The following is a 16562-nucleotide window of genomic DNA, read 5'->3' as shown; positions in this document are numbered from 1 at the left end:
GAGTAATTATTTTGGTCAAAAAAAAAAATGCCGTAGTGATCGAAAGTATTACTTTATTTAAGGTGAAACACCCACCACATAATAATAATAACCAAAAAATACTTGTCCTCAAAACAAACAAAAAAAATCTGAATCAGAATTTATTGCAAAGTCTGTTCACACATACAAGGAATTTGCTTTGGTGTTTGAACAGTTCAGGTAAAATAATTTAAAAATTGATTAAAAAAAGTAGTTATACAAGTAAAATTAAAAAATAAGAATAATCTAGGGCGGCACGGTGGTGTAGTGGTTAGTGCTGTCGCCTCAAGGTCCGGGTTCGAGCCCCGTGGCCGGCGAGGGCCTTTCTGTGGCCAGGACATTGTGAATTCTACAGAATAGTAAGTTGATTTGCAATAGTTTGCTGAATTTAAAGTGGAGCGCGAGGCTGTTTGGGAATTGTAGTTTCTCACACACTCGCTGTAATGTGCGCGTGATGGGCGTTCACTCGATTTCCCAGAATGCTTTGCACACGAGTCCTGCTGTCTGCGTCGCTGTGGTTTCAGAGAGAGAATGGCAGAAGGCTGATGGCTGAAAACTGGAAACTCTTCGTTTTTCAGTGGGTTTTTTTGTGTGTGGTGAAAGAAAATTAAAAATATAAAATGCGGAAGTGGAGTGCGCGTGTAGGTAAACATCCGGTGTTTCAGTAATGCTGAATAATTTCTGTACTTTTGTGTATCTGATGATTTTGTAGCATCAGAATGCTGAGTAACATGAGGAAACTGAACAGGACTCGTGTGTGCTGCTGGATTACTGAACAAAATAATAATTATTAATGAGAAATTATTATTAATTATGTAGTTGTTTGTGGTTTCGTGTGGGCTGGACTTTCACTAAGTGATGACAGGAAAAGGAAGGATGTGAGAATGACTGACTGACTGTTGATTATTATTTATTATTTCGATGACTATTAAAGCCACAACGAGGCTGTTTTCACCCAAATAAATAAGTGACATGAGCTATTAAAGGTGGAATCCGCAATTCTGAGCTCAACAACCACAAAAACACACCCCTTCCTTCAAAAGCTCCACCCCCAAAAATTAATCTGCAGAACTCGCTGATCAGGAGACCAACATGGCAGAATCCGTCATCACCATAAATCTGAACAGTTTAAGGCAAGTTTATTTCTATAGCGCATTTCATACACAGCGGCAGTTCAATTTTACAGAGGTAAAGGCAAAACAGTAAACAATAGAAAATAAAATTACATAAAATAAATGGGGAAAATTAATAAGAATTAAACAATAGTAGAAATAAAGTAATAAAATGAAGTAAAAGTTCAGTAAAAAAAACAGCAGAATAAAATAGAATAAAAGTTAAGTTTAAAACATGCAAAGATGATATTTATCAATTAGCAGAAAGCATCTGAGAACAGCTTGGTCTTTAACCTAGATTTGAAGCTGCCAACAGCAGGATTTTTTTTTTAATGTCCTCTGGCAGTTGGTTCCATAGCTGTACTGCATAGTAGCTAAAAGCTGCTTCACCATACTTTGTTTTAACAACAGGTTTTACCAGTAAATTTTTCTGCTGCGATCTGGTAGATCTGATTGGGTTAGGCCGCTGCAACATATCAGAGAGGTAATTGGGCCCTGTACCATTTAGAGATTTGTACACCAGCAGCAATGCTTTAAAGTCAATTCTGTAGCTTACTGGAAGCCAGTGAAGGGACCTTAGAATTGGAGTAATGTGCTCTGTTCTTTTTGTTCGTGTGAGAACCCTCGCCGCTGCATTTTGAACCAGCTGAAGTCGTTTGATGGTCTTTTTTGGCAGGCCTGTGAAAAGGCCATTGCAGTAATCAACCCTACTAGAGATGAAGGCATGTATTAGTTTTTCCAGATAATTTTTTGACACAAGTCCTCTTAGTTTGGAAATGTTTTTTAGGTGATAAAATGCCGATTTAGTGATTGCTTTCATGTGACTGTCAAAGTTTAGCTCGCTGTCAATGAAAACACCAAGATTTTTAACCATTTCTTTAGTTTTAATCCCCTTTGTGTCAAGAATAGTGGTAATCCTGAGTCTTTCATCTTTTTTCCCCAAATAGAATTACTTCTGTTTTATCTGTGTTCAGCTGAAGAAAATTTTGTGACATCCAGTTGTTGATTTGATCGATACACTGGTAGAGACATTCAAGGGGGGCATAATCATTAGGTGATAGAGCAAAATAAATTTGGGTGTCATCTGCATAGCAGTGATACAAAATTGAGTTGTTCTTGATCATTTGTCCAAGTGGGAGCATATAAAGGTTGAATAGTAATGGTCCAAGGATCGACCCCTGGGGGACACCACAGGTCAAGGACGTTGATGTCAAGGTACAATTTCCCATGGTAACAAAGAAGCTTCTATCTTTTTAAGTATGATTTTAACCAATTGATAACTTTACCAGTCAACCCAACCCAGTGTTCAAGTCGATATAGCAGTATTTGTGATCAACAGTATCAAAAGCTGCACTGAGGTCCAGTAACACCAGGACTGATGTTTTGCCTGCATCAGTATTAAGACGTATGTCATTTATAACTTTAATCAGCGCTGTTTCAGTGCTATGATTGGCACGAAATCCTGACTGAAAGTTATCAAAACAGCTGTTTGATATCAAGAAGGCAGTTAATTGATTGAAGACAATTTTTTCAAGGATTTTCTCGATGAATGGTAGATTTGATATTGGCCTGTAGTTGTTCAATACTGAAGCATCCAGATTATTCTTTTTAACTCACTTTTCAGACACAGACAGAGAGTCAGCGCTGGAGACGGAGATAGTCTCGATGTTCCAGCCACACGGCGTGGAGGTGGACGTCTCTTTCTCATAGCTGGAGCAAAACCAGCATTATAATAGAACAACGTCATCAAACAAATGACATGAAAACACACAAACGCCTCATCCAAACCGCAAGGAAGGAAAAACTAGAGTTTTAGTTTTTGTTTGTTTTTGTTTTTCAAATACGACACTAACTGTACAGAGGACTGTGGGTTTATAACTAAGCTAACAAGCAAACTAATGTTACCTAGCATAACATTTTAAATTAGTATTTATCAAATAACCAAATAATCTCACTGTTCTAAAAGAAAAAAACTGGAGAAATACAGTGATACGGAGCAAACAGCAACACCACAAGTCACATAACTCACGTTCACTAGGTTGTAGGTTCCTGTTAAACTGTTGCTGATGACTTTGAGTTTGGCGATGGTAAGGCCCTCGACATTGAGTTGGAGCACTGACAGGCCTTGGTTTTCGACGGTAGGGGTATCCACCCGCCCTAAGGAGGACGTTCTCTGCCTTGGTCTTGACCTTGGCTTGTACCTTGGTCTGCCAGCTCGATGATTCTTCGACGACATTAGTTTCACAAGTTGGCCTTGCACCATTTCTCGCTACTCGCAGGGGAAGCCGCGTGGAGGCTGTCGTCTTCTCTGCCTCTCCACCAGGCAGGCTCAAGTCTCACCATCCCTACAACAAGGCAGCACAAGAGATGCTACAGTTTATCCCTGAGGACTTGTCCAGAGACGCCTGGCTGGCAGCATCCTGGAAACAGACGTGGGAGACGGCTGGGCCCTCCCGCATCCAACGATACATCAGGGACCCAGAAGGCGGTGTAAAAGGAGAAGACCTGCCACGCCACCTGTGGACCTCGCTGAACTGTCTAAGCACTGGGGTCGGCCGCTTCAAGTCATCTCAGAAGAAGTGGGGCCTATTGGACAGTGTGGCATGCGAGTATGGCGAAACTGAACAGACTGCCGAGCACATGATCACCGGCTGCCCCCTATACAGCCCACCCTCAGAAGCTGGCCTCTTCGACTTGGGACCAGAGACGAGGGCGTGGCTGCACAACACTGAGTTGGCCATCTGATGATATACGAAAGAGAGAGAAACTGTCGCTAGAGTTGCTGCTGTGATGCTAACATGCAGAGAGGACGAGGCGGCATCCCAGAACCAGGCAGCGATGTGATCCAGCTCTCCTGCTACTACAGCTAACATCACAATAACAGCACTGTCTGTGTGTAAGGAGTGTAATGTCACCTGAGACACACCGTGTGACCCGGGTACCTGCTTACTAGCTGACCGGTTCTGATTAGCCGTCACATGTGGGACGACAAACATCCTTTGCAATATCTCACCCACCAACGCCTGCACTCCTGTCATCCCTTCTTCTGCCATGCAGCATCCCTGATTCTGATTGGCTCCTATTTCAGCACTCTTGACCAGCGGAGGACGGACTGGCAGCAGAACCCTGAACCATCCAACTCAAGGAGCAGATCTGCCACGCAGAAAGTGGGTCACACTTAACCATCTGCACACAGGGGTTTTGGCTGGTTCAATACAAACATGCATCACTGGGGGCTGCATCCATCCACAGCATATACAGCATCTTGCAAAAGTATTCCCCCCCTTGGTGTTTTGTCACGTTACAAGCTGGAATTAAAATGATTTTTTGGAGGGTTAGCACCGTTTGATTTACACAACATGCTTACAACTTTAAAGGTGCATGTGGCAGCGGGGGCGTGGTCAAGCGTCGGTCTGTGACTGGAGGGCGGAGTCAGGGAAGGTAAGTGGCAGAATCACTGCACCTGATGTTAATGTGTTTGTGTGTCTTCCCCAGTGACCGCGCCCTATTTAAGGAGAGAGAGCGAGAGCAGAGGGGGCTCTCTCCCCAACCAAACGACTTGTGTGTGTGTGTGTGTGTGTGTGTGGCTGGGAGAGTAAAAGTTTGCACTGAAAAGTGAAAATAAAAAGAGTTTTGTGAACTCAGTTCTGGCCTGCCGTCCTTCTCTGCTCGGGTTCCCGGGTTTCGGCACTACTGTGACAGTTCGTGTGGGTGGAGCACAGAAGGATGGCAGGCCAGAACTGAGTTCACAAAACTCTTTTTATTTTCACTTTTCAGTGCAAACTTTTACTCTCCCAGCCACACACACACAAGTCGTCTGGTTGGGGAGAGAGCCCCCTCTGCTCTCGCTCTCTCTCCTTGAATAGGGCGCGGTCACTGGGGAAGACACACAAACACATATTAATTAACATCAGGTGCAGTGATTCTGCCACTTACCTTCCCTGACTCCGCCCTCCAGTCACAGAACGACGCTTGACCACGCCCCCGCTGCCACAGTGCACATTGTTGTTTTATTGTGACACAAACAATAATTAAGATGAAAAACAGAAATCTGGAGTGTGCATAAGTATTCACCCCCTTTCGTATGAAACGCCTAAATAAAAGCTGCTCCAGCCAATTCACTTCATAAGTCACAGTTGATTAAGATCCACCTGTGTGCAATCAAAGTGTCACATGATCTGTCACATGATGTCTGTATAAATCCACCTGTTCTGGAAGGACCCTGACTCTGCAACACGACTAAGCAAGCAACATGAAACCCAAGGAGCCTCCAAACAGGTCAGAGACAAAGTTGTGGAGAAGTATAGATCAGGGTTGGGATATAAAAATATCCCAAACTTTGAATATCCCACAGAGCTCCATTAAATCCATTACAGCAACATGGAAAGAATATGGCACCACTACAAACCTGACAAGAGAAGGCCCCGCCCACCAAAACTCACAGACCGGGCAAGGAGGGCATTAATCAGAGATGCAACAAAGACACCAAAGAGAACACTGAAGGAGCCGCAAAGATCCACAGCGGAGATGGGAGTATCTGTCCATAGGACCACTTTAAGCCGTACACTCCACAGAGTGGGCGGGGCTTTATGGAAGAGTGACCAGAAAAAGTCATCGCTTAAGAAATCATGTTTGGAGTTTGCCCAACAGCATGTGGCAGACTCCCCAAACACATGGAAGAAGATTCTGTGGTCAAATCAAAATAAAATTTATCTTTTTGGCCATCATGGGAAACGCCATGTGTGGCGCAAACCCAACACCCTGAGAACACCATTCCTACGGTGAAGCATGGTGGTGGCAGCATCATGCTGTGGGAATGTTTTTCATCTGCAGGGACAGGAAAGCTGGTCAGGACTGAAGGAAAGATGGATGGCACTAAATACAGGGCAATTCTGTAGGAAAACCTGTTTGAGGCAAAATATTTATGCACACTCATTTCTGTTTTTTCATTTTAATTATTGTTTGTCACAATAAAAAAAAAACATTTTCACCTTTAAAGTGGTCGGCATGTTGTGTAAATCAAATTGTGCTAACCCTCCAAAAATCCATTTTAATTCCAGCTTGTAATGTGACAGAACAGGACAAACACCAAGGGGGATGAATACTTTTGCAAGACACTGTACATGTGGCAACCCCAGGAACGCATATATCAACCTGACAAACCCCAATCAGGAGACAAAAACTTGGCTGCACGACGTTGCATGACGTCTCATACGAAAGAAGAAGTGATCACAAACAGGATAAAACGATTCTGTTCTGTGAAGCTGTTAAACACTAACACTATCCAGCTGTCAAGCAGAAGCAGCTTTGAGACTAAAAGGTTGCCGGTTCAATTCCCTGGACCAGCAGGAATGGCTGTAGTGCCCTTGAACAAGGCACCGAACCCCCAAACCGCCCCCAGGCTGCTCTGGGTGTGCTGTACGTCGCTCTGGATAAGATCATCTGCTAAATGCCTGTAATGTAATCCTGTTTATCTCTCGGCGGTCTTTCCACCGTTGGAACACGTCCCTGATGTTAACGTAGCTCCTCACCTTGACATTTTCGTATCACTTCTTTTTCCATTTTTGTTCTTCTGATCTTCTCGTCTTTGGTGGTTTCTCACCGTCTCTCCTTCCTGACAGTGTGGTTATGTTGTGGAGTTCGACATGTTAGCATGCACCAGGTTTACCATCCCGCTCGCTCACACTGCCCCTTCATTCATTCATTCATTCATTCATTAATAATGTAATTCACAGTTAAACAGATTTCTTCGTGTCGTGCCTCAGATCCGTGTGTCTTCTCTCTGATCCCCAGAGGGACGTCGTTGCTGAGAAGTGAAGCACGATGATGCGTTTCCTGTGCGTTCGAGAGCTCCAGCGGTTTGTCCCGCTCTCTCAGGTCCGGGTCTCGCCCTACGACTCCCTCACTCTGTCTCAGAACCATCTGGCACCAGGATGGCACTGGATTTGCACCTCATCCTCATTGTCCTCGGTTCCTCAGAGAACCCCGCCCGGAGACGGTCCACTCGGACAGGACGACTCTGCAGATCCTCTTCAGGACCAGTCCATGGGTCTTGCGCAGAGATTCAAGAGAACTTTTAAGCAGTACGGCAAAGTGATGATCCCCATGCACCTGCTCACCTCCTGCATGTGGTTCAGCGGATTTTACTACGCCACCATGAAGTGAGGAGCACGGACGTAAACGATTACAGGTTCCCCATGGGTCGGTAAAAATCATTCACTGTCTTCACTGTTCTGTTTTTTTTTCTTCTCCTCAGAGGAGTGAACGTGGTGCCATTCCTGGAGCACGTCGGACTTCCTGATAAGCTCATGAAACTCCTGGAGAATTCCCAGAGCGGCTACGCGCTGACTGCATACGCCATGTATAAGGTCAGAGGTCATCAGGGCAGCTTTGGGTTAAACTCTCCCGAACGTCTGACAAAGAAGGAACCTTTTTTTAATTGAACCTTGTTAAGATCTCATGTCCTTGATCAGGTTCTGCTCTGTGCATCTGAACATAGTCTTCATTTTTGTCTGCAATCTTCCAAGTGCAGGTTTATTCCCCACCTCTACTCGGAGACAGGATAAAAAAAAAAGCCATAATAATTAATAATCCAGTGCAGTCCTGTCCAGTAGAACCTTTTCACAAAGCTAGAACCCTTCAGAATTGAAGGAACCGTGAAGAACATTTTCTTTCTTTTCTTTAATCTTGTAACAAAAAAGCGGCACAAATTTCAGTAGCGTTTCTCCATCTGCCCTCTAGTGGTCATTATTAGTAACTACAACAGTACAGTCGAGTCCAGGTTCTTCACCTCGTTCCTCTGGTGGAACCCTTAACGGTTATAATTGGAATCTGATGACATAGAGATGGACCGGAAAAAACTCCTGAGGAGAACCTGTTTAGAAACCTAGAACCGTTAGTCATCCAAAGAAAAACAAATTGAAGAAGTTTCTCAGCACTTTTTTTTTTTCCTGCAGTGATAAACGATCTCCTGATGATAATGTTGGTTCTGTTATTTTTTTGTTATGTAGTGTTCACGATCACTGACTTTCTCTGGATTTGAGCTACAGATGTTTCTGCAGCTCTCGGAATTCTATACGGACATTTAAATTAACGCATATCCAATCCTGAACAGTGTTAAAAATCATAAACATGATCCATAGAGCTCAGTGATGACGTCCATGAGCAGAGAGAGATGGCGATTGGTCCGCACACACACACACGGCTGTGATGTACTAAACCCTTAAAGGAGCCATTAAAGGAATATTAGCTAAAAGTAAATCCTGAAATATTACTTGTGAGAAGCATTTTTATGAAGATCTGCACCATAATGATGTTTAGCACTTTCATCACCATGGTAACGGGAGTTTCATTTTCAGTATATGTTCAGTTACATTTGAGTATAAGAGCACAGAGATGATGTGCACCACACTGTTACACATTTTATTTCCAATAAATTTGACTAGTTTAGAAAATTAAACAACCTCCATGACAACCAATCAGAAGTAGCTATAAAAACTCCTGACCAATCAGAGAAGAGCCTCGAGTGCGCGACGAAAATTGACACGAGTGAAACGAATTAAACGGATACAGTGTTGTAAAAAAATAATACAAATTCGGGGCAAACAAGCTCGATGTGAGTGACGGGATCCGACTCTGCTTCAGAGTGAACTCCAGTGAGAAAGTGATTCAACTCTGAATCAGCTCGACTCCAGGAAGTGAATCAAACGCACTGTGTGTTTTTTGTTTTCTTTGGGGTTTTTGTTTTGCGAGCTGTTAAACTGAGCCAAAGCACAGAGCTGTAGTCCTGCAGAAATACCGCGTGCTCTGGAGAGAAAATAAACGCTGGATGTGACACACAATGTTTTTAACTCATTATTTATTTAGATAATTATCGAATCGGTTCTTCAGCACAGGCTCCGTGCGGATGATTTGTGTGATTTTTGACTCTCGCTCAGTTTAACTTTTTAATTTCCGTATTTCTGACCAGTGAATGAAAGAGTTTTATGACGATGTAGGGCTGAAAACATGCTCCTCAACCAAGAGGGTCTGTAAAACAGAAAACAAACCAAATGAATCATTTTTATTCTGATTCAGCAAAATGTCCTGAAAGAATCTGCTGTTCAGGAAAGAAAAAAAAAAATCATCCCTGTAGTGAATTTATTAAAATAAGTGTGTGTGTGTGTGTGTTGCAGATCGCCACTCCGGTGCGCTACACGCTGACGTTAGGTGGGACGTCCCTCTTGGTGAAGTACTTGCGTAAACACGGCTACATGCCGACGCCCCCGCCCGTTAAAGAGTACCTGCAGGAGAAGATGGAGGAGACGAAGGACCGCTTCTCCGAGAAGATCGAAGAAACCAAGGACAAGTTCACAGAAAAACTCCAGGAGACCAAAGACAAAGTGAACCTTCGGAAGAAAAAAGAGTGAAGACGGATGACTTCATCACTGTGTCAATAATGATCTATAAATATAAACAAATGAAGGCTTCACACGAGACGTGCACTACTGACATCACTTCCTGTTCAATCTTCCATTCAGTCTTAAAATATATATATATATTACAATGATTTATTCTAGATTCGCCCCAACCTTCCTCCCCCCCCCCCATAGTTTTACATCGCTGTGAGGGCGGGGCTACATCATGGCTAACAGGATAGCTGTTCTAGCTAGTGCAGTACTACAAATCATCCGCCATCCTGGGAGGGCATGTTTTTAATTATTTTACTTAAAAAGCTTAAATTCACTCCTTCCGAGGCGGTGCAGACATTGACGTGTCTCGCGGATGCTGTAGATGTTGTTCAGTAGCTGAAAAATCAACACGTGTACCGCTTCGTATCCTGTAGCTGTTTTATTTATATACAGGATGAAGTTAATTTGACAAATTTGAAACTGTGATAAATGTAACACGCTTGCCTCTGTTAAATGCCTGTTATTAAATATGCTAGCTAGTGTTGGGACAAAACATGCATGAAGTAGTGTTGCTAATCCAGATATGAGAAGGTTTAGTTTAGTGCCCTCTGCTGTCTGGGAGAGAAACTGCAATAAACACACCATTCTGTCTGTCTGTCTTTCTCTCTCTCACACTCTGTCTCTCCCTTTCTCTGTCTGTCTGTCTCTCTCTCTCACTTGCGCTGTCTCTCTCTCCCTTTCTCTCTCTGTCTGTCTCTCCCTTTCTCTGTGTCTCTCTCCATGTCTCTCTTGATTGAAACTATATGTTTTGGGGGGTTTCTAAGGAAGGTGGGCGGAGCCGAGCAGTTCTCCATGAACTGTGGGCGGAGCTTGTTTCAGGGCCAAAAAAAGTGAGGTGTGAATAATTTTTGTAATTTTTTTGGAAGCGTTTAATAATAAAAAGCTTTATAAATGTATTTAAATGTGGTAAATGTTACAGACGGCACCTTCAGCAGCACAGAGACGGTTTAATCTGATTAAATCTGATAAAGTCTGATTAAACACACCACCAGTCGGATCAGCGCCGTCATCAGGACGGTGTAATATCTCTAACTGACCCTCACAGGAGGGTTTCAGGTTATAAAATCCAACTCTCAGCCTTTACCTCCTCTATTACAGTTGTGTGTTTTGATATTTAAACTTCAGTGCTCTGAGTGTATTTATTTTATGGTGTGTGTGCAATGTTGTGGAAAATCTGCATCGTTGCTATGTTACTGTTGCTATGTTACCATCCTTTATTTTAACTGACATGAAGTGGAAAAAATAAATAAAATTAAATGGAAAAAAGAGATAATGTTTTTTTCCCCTTGTTTTGTTTCTCTCACACACGCGTACACCGTCCTGTCCCCTGTAAATGGCGTGTTCCACACCAGCGTTGGAAATGAACTTTTCTATCCACCCGTCACTGCAGTTGCTGGAATCCAAAATCTCTCTCGGCCCGAGAGTCTCGGGGAAGTCATGGCCTAATGGCTAGAGAAGCAGCTTTGAGACCAAAAGGTTGCCAGTTTGATTCCCTGGACCAGTAGGAATGGTGGAAGTGCCCTTGAGCGAGGACCATGACCCCCACCTGCTCCCCAGGCTGCTCTGGGTGTGGTGTTTGTTGCTCTGGATAAGAGCTTCTGATAAATGCATGTAGTGTCAGACTCTATCTATCTATCTATCTATCTATTGAAACCAGCCACTTTCCTGTTGGAGCTGGCGGTGTGGAACTGCATGTGAAAAATAATCCAGTAAGAGCTACAATATTCAAGCATGATTATTTCAGTAAAGAGAATATTACAGTTCATAAGTTAAATATTTAGACTCAAGGAAAATACTGACATTCTCTCTGTCTGTCTTTCTCTGTTTGTCTCTGTCTGTCTCTCTCTCTCTCTCTGTTCCCCCTGTCTCTCTCTCTGCCCCTCTGTCTGTCTCTCTCTCTCTGTCTGTCCCCCTCTCTCTCTCTCTCTCTCTCTCTCTCTCTATCCCCCCTCTCTGTCTTTGTGTCTCTCTCTGTCCCCCTCTCTGTCTCTCTCTCTCTGTCTGTCCTCTCTCTCTGTCTCTCTCTGTCTGTCTGTTTCTCTGTCTGTCCTCTCTCTCTGTCTGCCCCGTCTCTCTCTCTCTGTCTGTCTCTCCCCTCTCCCTCGCTCTCTGTCTGTCTCTCTCTGTCTGTCCCCCCTCTCTGTCTGTCTCTCTCTGTCTGTCCCGTTTCTCTGTCTGTCTCTCTCTCTGTCTGTCCCTTTTTCTCTCTGTCTGTCCCCTCTCTGTCCCTCTCTCTCTCTCTCTCTCTCTCTCTCTCTCTCTCTCTCTGTCCCCCTCTCTGTTCCCCCTCTGTCTCTGTCTGTCCCCCCTCCCTCTCTGTCTGTCTCTCTCTCTGTCCCCCCTCTCTCTGTCTGTTTCTCTGTCTGTCTGTCCTCTCTCTCTCTGTCCTCTCTCTCTCTGTCTGTCCCCCCTCTCTCTGTCTCTCCCTCTCTGTCTATGTCTCTCTGTCTGTCTCCCCCCTCTCTCTCGCTCTGTCTGTCCCCCCTCTCTCTGTCTCTCCCTCTCTGTCTATGTCTCTCTGTCTGTCTCCCCCCTCTCTCTCGCTCTGTCTGTCTGTCTCTCTCTCTCTCTCTCTGTCCCCCCTCTCTCTCTCTGTCTGTCCCCCTCTGTCTGTTTGTCTGTCTGTCTCTGTCTGTCTGTCCCCCTCTCTCTGTCTTTCTCTGTTCTCTCTCTCTGTCTGTCCCTCTCTCTGTCTGTCTGTCCCCCCTCTCTTTGTCTGTCATCTGTCTATCTCTCTGAGCTGAAATGAGATGCTAGATGCAGAGGTTGCTGTGTCATTCCATGTGTGTGTGTCATATAGTAATGAGATACAGAGACATTGAGGAGTGACAGTAACACAGACAGAGAGGTTACGCTGAGTCACAATTTATCACGCGCGGACACACACACACACACATGGTGCTGACCGGAGGAAGCCCTGCTGCTTGCTTAGTGTGTTGCCTTTATTCTAGCAGACAGCACTTTAATGAGAGAGAGAGAGAGAGAGAGAGAGAGAGAGGGAGTTATTAATTGAGCCATGAGTCATCTAACAGTGAAAGAGGAAAGGATGCTGTCAGCAAAGCCAGGTTTCGATGAGTCGTGTGTGTGTGTGTGTGTGTGTGTGTGCAGTCCTACTGAGCTGGGTTTAGGTCACATCCATTATGACATCATCGACATATTTCTTTCAATAAGTCGAGTCCTTTTCACACAAACTCCATTAAGTGTCTGTGTGAAACAACACGGGGTAGAGAACACATCCCCAACACGGGGCAGAGAACACATCCCCAACACGGGGCGGAGAACACATCCCCAACCCGGGGTGGAGAACACATCCCCAACCCGGGGTGGAGAACACATCCCCAACACGGGGTAGAGAACACATCCCCAACACGGGGTAGAGAACACATCCCCAACACGGGGCGGAGAACACATCCCCAACACGGGGTGGAGAACACATCCCCAACACGGGGTGGAGAACACATCCCCAACACGGGGTAGAGAACACATCCCCAACCCGGGGCAGAGAACATATCCCCTTTCCCACTGCCATAACGGGGACGTTACAGATATCATGAATTCCCACCTGCAGAAGGTTCCGGAGCGCGAGTCTCCACGGGACGTGTGAACCATGTGAGATTGGCTTTTGATTCACATAGCGGAGGTGAGTCCACTGCTGGGAAAAACCCAAGCTGAGACACGGCACGAGTTGAGCTCCATCAGATCTCTGTCGAGCCTCTTCCTGTTTCTGAACATTTGTTTTGTTCAAGCGAAGGTTTTTAGCATTTTTGAGGCTTCTTTTTCCCAACCTTACGGTTCTGTACCGCAGTCTTGTGTCACCCAACCACAGGCTTCTTTCCCCTGAGCTGAGGCTTTGTTTTATCCGAACCGCCGGTTCTGTTCTCCAAACCAGGCTTCAGTCCGCCGGAGTCGAGCTTCATCTGTGGGCTCTGAACTCATCTCCGTGCAATTTATTAAAGTGCACATGCAAATTATTCTCTTTAATCTGTCCCCGCTCCACTGGCCCCACCCCCAATCTGCTAAATGATGGGCGTACCTGTGTCAGTGGAGGTGAAGCTTAAGTCAATCAGCCAATCACAAACTTGATCATGTCCCATCACAATAAGCCTTTCCATTTATTTCTCTGATGAACAGGTTAACTTCGCAAACGTTACATTTCTCGGGAATAACAAATCTGTGTGTGTGTGTGTGTGTGTGTGTGTGTGTTTATACCCACTTGATGTAATGGAGTTAATTTTGGTTATGGTTTCCCATAGCAACAGTGCCAGAGTTTGTGGTGTTTACTGCATTTTCTGTGTTTTTCGCTACTTTCAATCTCTTTCTATATATATTCTGTCTGTTCTCTCTCTTCCTCTGTTCTCTCTCTCTCTGTTCTGTGTCTGTCTCTGTTCTGTGTCTGTCTGTCTCTCTGTCTGTCTGTCTGTCTGTCTGTCTGTCTGTCTCTCTCTCTCTCTCTCTCTCTGGATTCTGACATTTCCACTTCATATTTTTATCATGTCGAGAAGACAGATGTAGTTGCAGAAACCATTTTTTTACACAGGAAAGTCAAAGCAGCAAAAATCCCCAAGCATGAAAACGCAACAGTCACGGTGAAGAACAGAACGAGCATCAGCATGGAACATAAAAACAAACGCAAGACAAACTTACAAAAGGTGAAAACAGGTGGGTGTGGCTAAGAGTCAGTAAGCAGGGTGCGTGGGAAGTGCAGCCCGGAGTCTCACCAGGTGGCATTTCCCAACAGCAACATGACAGTTTTGACCCAAAATAAACTGTGGAGAACTGAAACCGCTGGTACCAACTCTGCAGATACAGCGCCCCACTGGAAAAGCAAAAAAGTTATAAAAAGCTTTTGCTTGAACAAAACAAATGTTCAGAAACAGGAAGTGACTCAACAAAGATGGGATGCAGCTTGACTCGTGCCGTGTTGCTAACTAGCGAAAGTCTCAGTTTGGGTTTTTCACAACAGTGGACTCACCGCCTCGTGAATTAAACGTCATATCCGATCTCGCATGGTTGGTGCTGCGTAGCATTCCGTTAAATACAGTCACATGGGAATATGCAATATCCGTAAATTTTCCGTAAATTTTTTGGCATCTCTGCTTGTGTGATCTACATCCCTGCTCCAGCCTCTCCACCCCTGGATTTCAGCATCTCTCTGGGGGACATCTCTGATGGCGTATTCACACCTACGTTGTTTGGTCCGGACCAAACGACCAAATGAACCAAATTTCCCTTGGTCCGGACCTTTTGGGTTGGACTGAATACAAACCACCGAACTTTGGTCCGGACCAAACAAGCGGACCGAGACCGAGCTGCAAGGTTGGACTCGGTCCGGACCAAAGGAACCCTGGTGCAGATCTTTTGGAGGTGTGAAAGTAGACCGGACCTAATCCGACAGTTTTGCTTTTTTGTACCTCGGGAGCTTCCGTCGTTTGTCGAGCATTATGGGAAACAGAGTCTTGACACTCCACCGCAAAGTGCAAACACTGTTTCGGTTGTCAAGGGAACCTTACAACAGTCATTCAGTCATTCAGACCAGTGGTAGGCTAGTCTGGTTAACACCAGACCATATCACAAGTGAAATATGGTCTGGAATCCGCCTATTGAATTTCTCGTAGGGGAGGTGTGGTTTACGATTGTCAACGGCCGTTTATTGGACGTTGCGAATGTCTATCATTTGGCGTATACGTAGCCCATGGCCAATCATGGCAGTTGTACCCAGTGACGTAGTTAGAGCGATGAAGAAGACGAAGAGGCGAAGAAAGACTGTAACGCCAAACGCTGTTCTTTTTTTTAAACAAACTTTCGCTCTAAACTATTCAGAACAGTGTCTAAAGCTTGATCGAAAGTTTGGTTCGTATCGCTCGCCGCCATGTTAAATGTGATCCATAAACAGTCCCAAATAAACTATAAGCTTCCGTTTGTCGAGTAGTACGCGTCACCGTCTTTCTACCCCTCCCCACTCTCTGATTGGCTCCCTAACTCAGGCGAGCCTTTAGACCATAGTTTCCATGCTGTGTTTTCAGATCGGAACGATTGTGCAAAGCAGCATGGGATTTCCCAGGCTAGTGGTAGGCTAGAATACAGAGTACAAAAAATGAGTAGGGGGCAAACGTGGGCCGAGGAAGAAACGCGTACCCTTGTGGATATATGGGCAGATGTCCACATATCTGAGCTTTTGGAGAGAACACACAAAAATGCCGACGTGTTTGCTGTATTCAGTGAGAAAATGAAGGAGAAGGGGTTCACGCGCTCCCCAGAGCAATGTCGGCTTAAAGTGAAGAAACTCCGTCAGACCTACATTAAAATCAGGGACATTCTTTCAAAAAGTGGCGGTACTAGCGACGCAAAAAAGAAATTCATCTATTGCGTGAAGAGCCAGAACTGTTACAACATGATGTGCGCTCATCAGCGCTATCCTCCGTAGCCGCCTTGCCCTTTGTCGTCGTCGTTGATAAATTACTTGTACAACAGCATAGTAATCGCACAATTGTGAAAACAGTAAAAACTGGAAAAAACATATAGCTTTGATGGCATTAAAAAGAATAACAGCACGGAAAGCCTCCATGACTACTTTTGAACTTAACGCTTTGTGCGCGTGTCGTCTCTGACCAATAGCTGAACGACCTCAGGGCGCGTGGCTTTGTTGACAGATTTTGGTCCGCTTACTAAAATGTACGGTGTGAAAGCGAACCGCACCAAAATGAAAAAATAAAAAAAACATTTGGTTCGGACCAAAGCAAGTGAACTATCGAACTATCCTGGTCTGAATACAGAGTAAGTCTCCTTCACCCAGTGCGCAGACCCTAGGGGTGGCGTTCAACGACAGACTTCTGTGTGTGTGTGTGTGTGTGTGTGTGTGTGTGTGTGTGTGTAGATCAGAAACCTTCATTTATTGTGTTTATTTAATTTTTTAATGTTTTGCCGTGTGTGTTGATTTAAATGTGCAGTGTCTATGATGCTACATGGGTGGCTATCTGCTTCC

The 16562-nt window shown here is 44.7% G+C and overlaps 1 protein-coding gene across 10 annotated transcripts; it reads left to right on the top strand.

The window, feature by feature from the left end:
• The first annotated feature begins 5 nt into the window (after positions 1–5).
• fam210aa (family with sequence similarity 210 member Aa) lies at positions 6–10846 on the top strand. 10 transcript variants are annotated; one of them, XM_060942420.1, is made up of 5 exons: positions 6–377; positions 1750–2819; positions 6924–7291; positions 7387–7498; positions 9305–10846. In XM_060942420.1, exons 3-5 carry the CDS (start codon positions 6954–6956, stop codon positions 9536–9538), a joined length of 684 nt encoding a protein of 227 aa, XP_060798403.1. In that variant the 5' UTR covers positions 6–377; positions 1750–2819; positions 6924–6953; the 3' UTR covers positions 9539–10846. The 10 variants fall into 10 exon arrangements, with proteins under 10 accessions (XP_060798403.1, XP_060798411.1, XP_060798409.1 ...); XM_060942423.1 differs by lacking the exon at positions 6–377 and having other exon boundaries at positions 1797–2345; positions 2755–2819; XM_060942422.1 differs by lacking the exon at positions 6–377 and having other exon boundaries at positions 1797–2360; positions 2755–2819.
• The last annotated feature ends 5716 nt before the right edge of the window (positions 10847–16562 follow it).

Source organism: Neoarius graeffei, chromosome 16, assembly GCF_027579695.1.
Source record: "Neoarius graeffei isolate fNeoGra1 chromosome 16, fNeoGra1.pri, whole genome shotgun sequence".
Taxonomy (NCBI): Eukaryota; Metazoa; Chordata; class Actinopteri; order Siluriformes; family Ariidae; genus Neoarius; species Neoarius graeffei.
The sequence above is the reverse complement of the archived record's forward strand: the minus strand, read 5'-3'. Positions and strand labels throughout refer to the sequence as shown.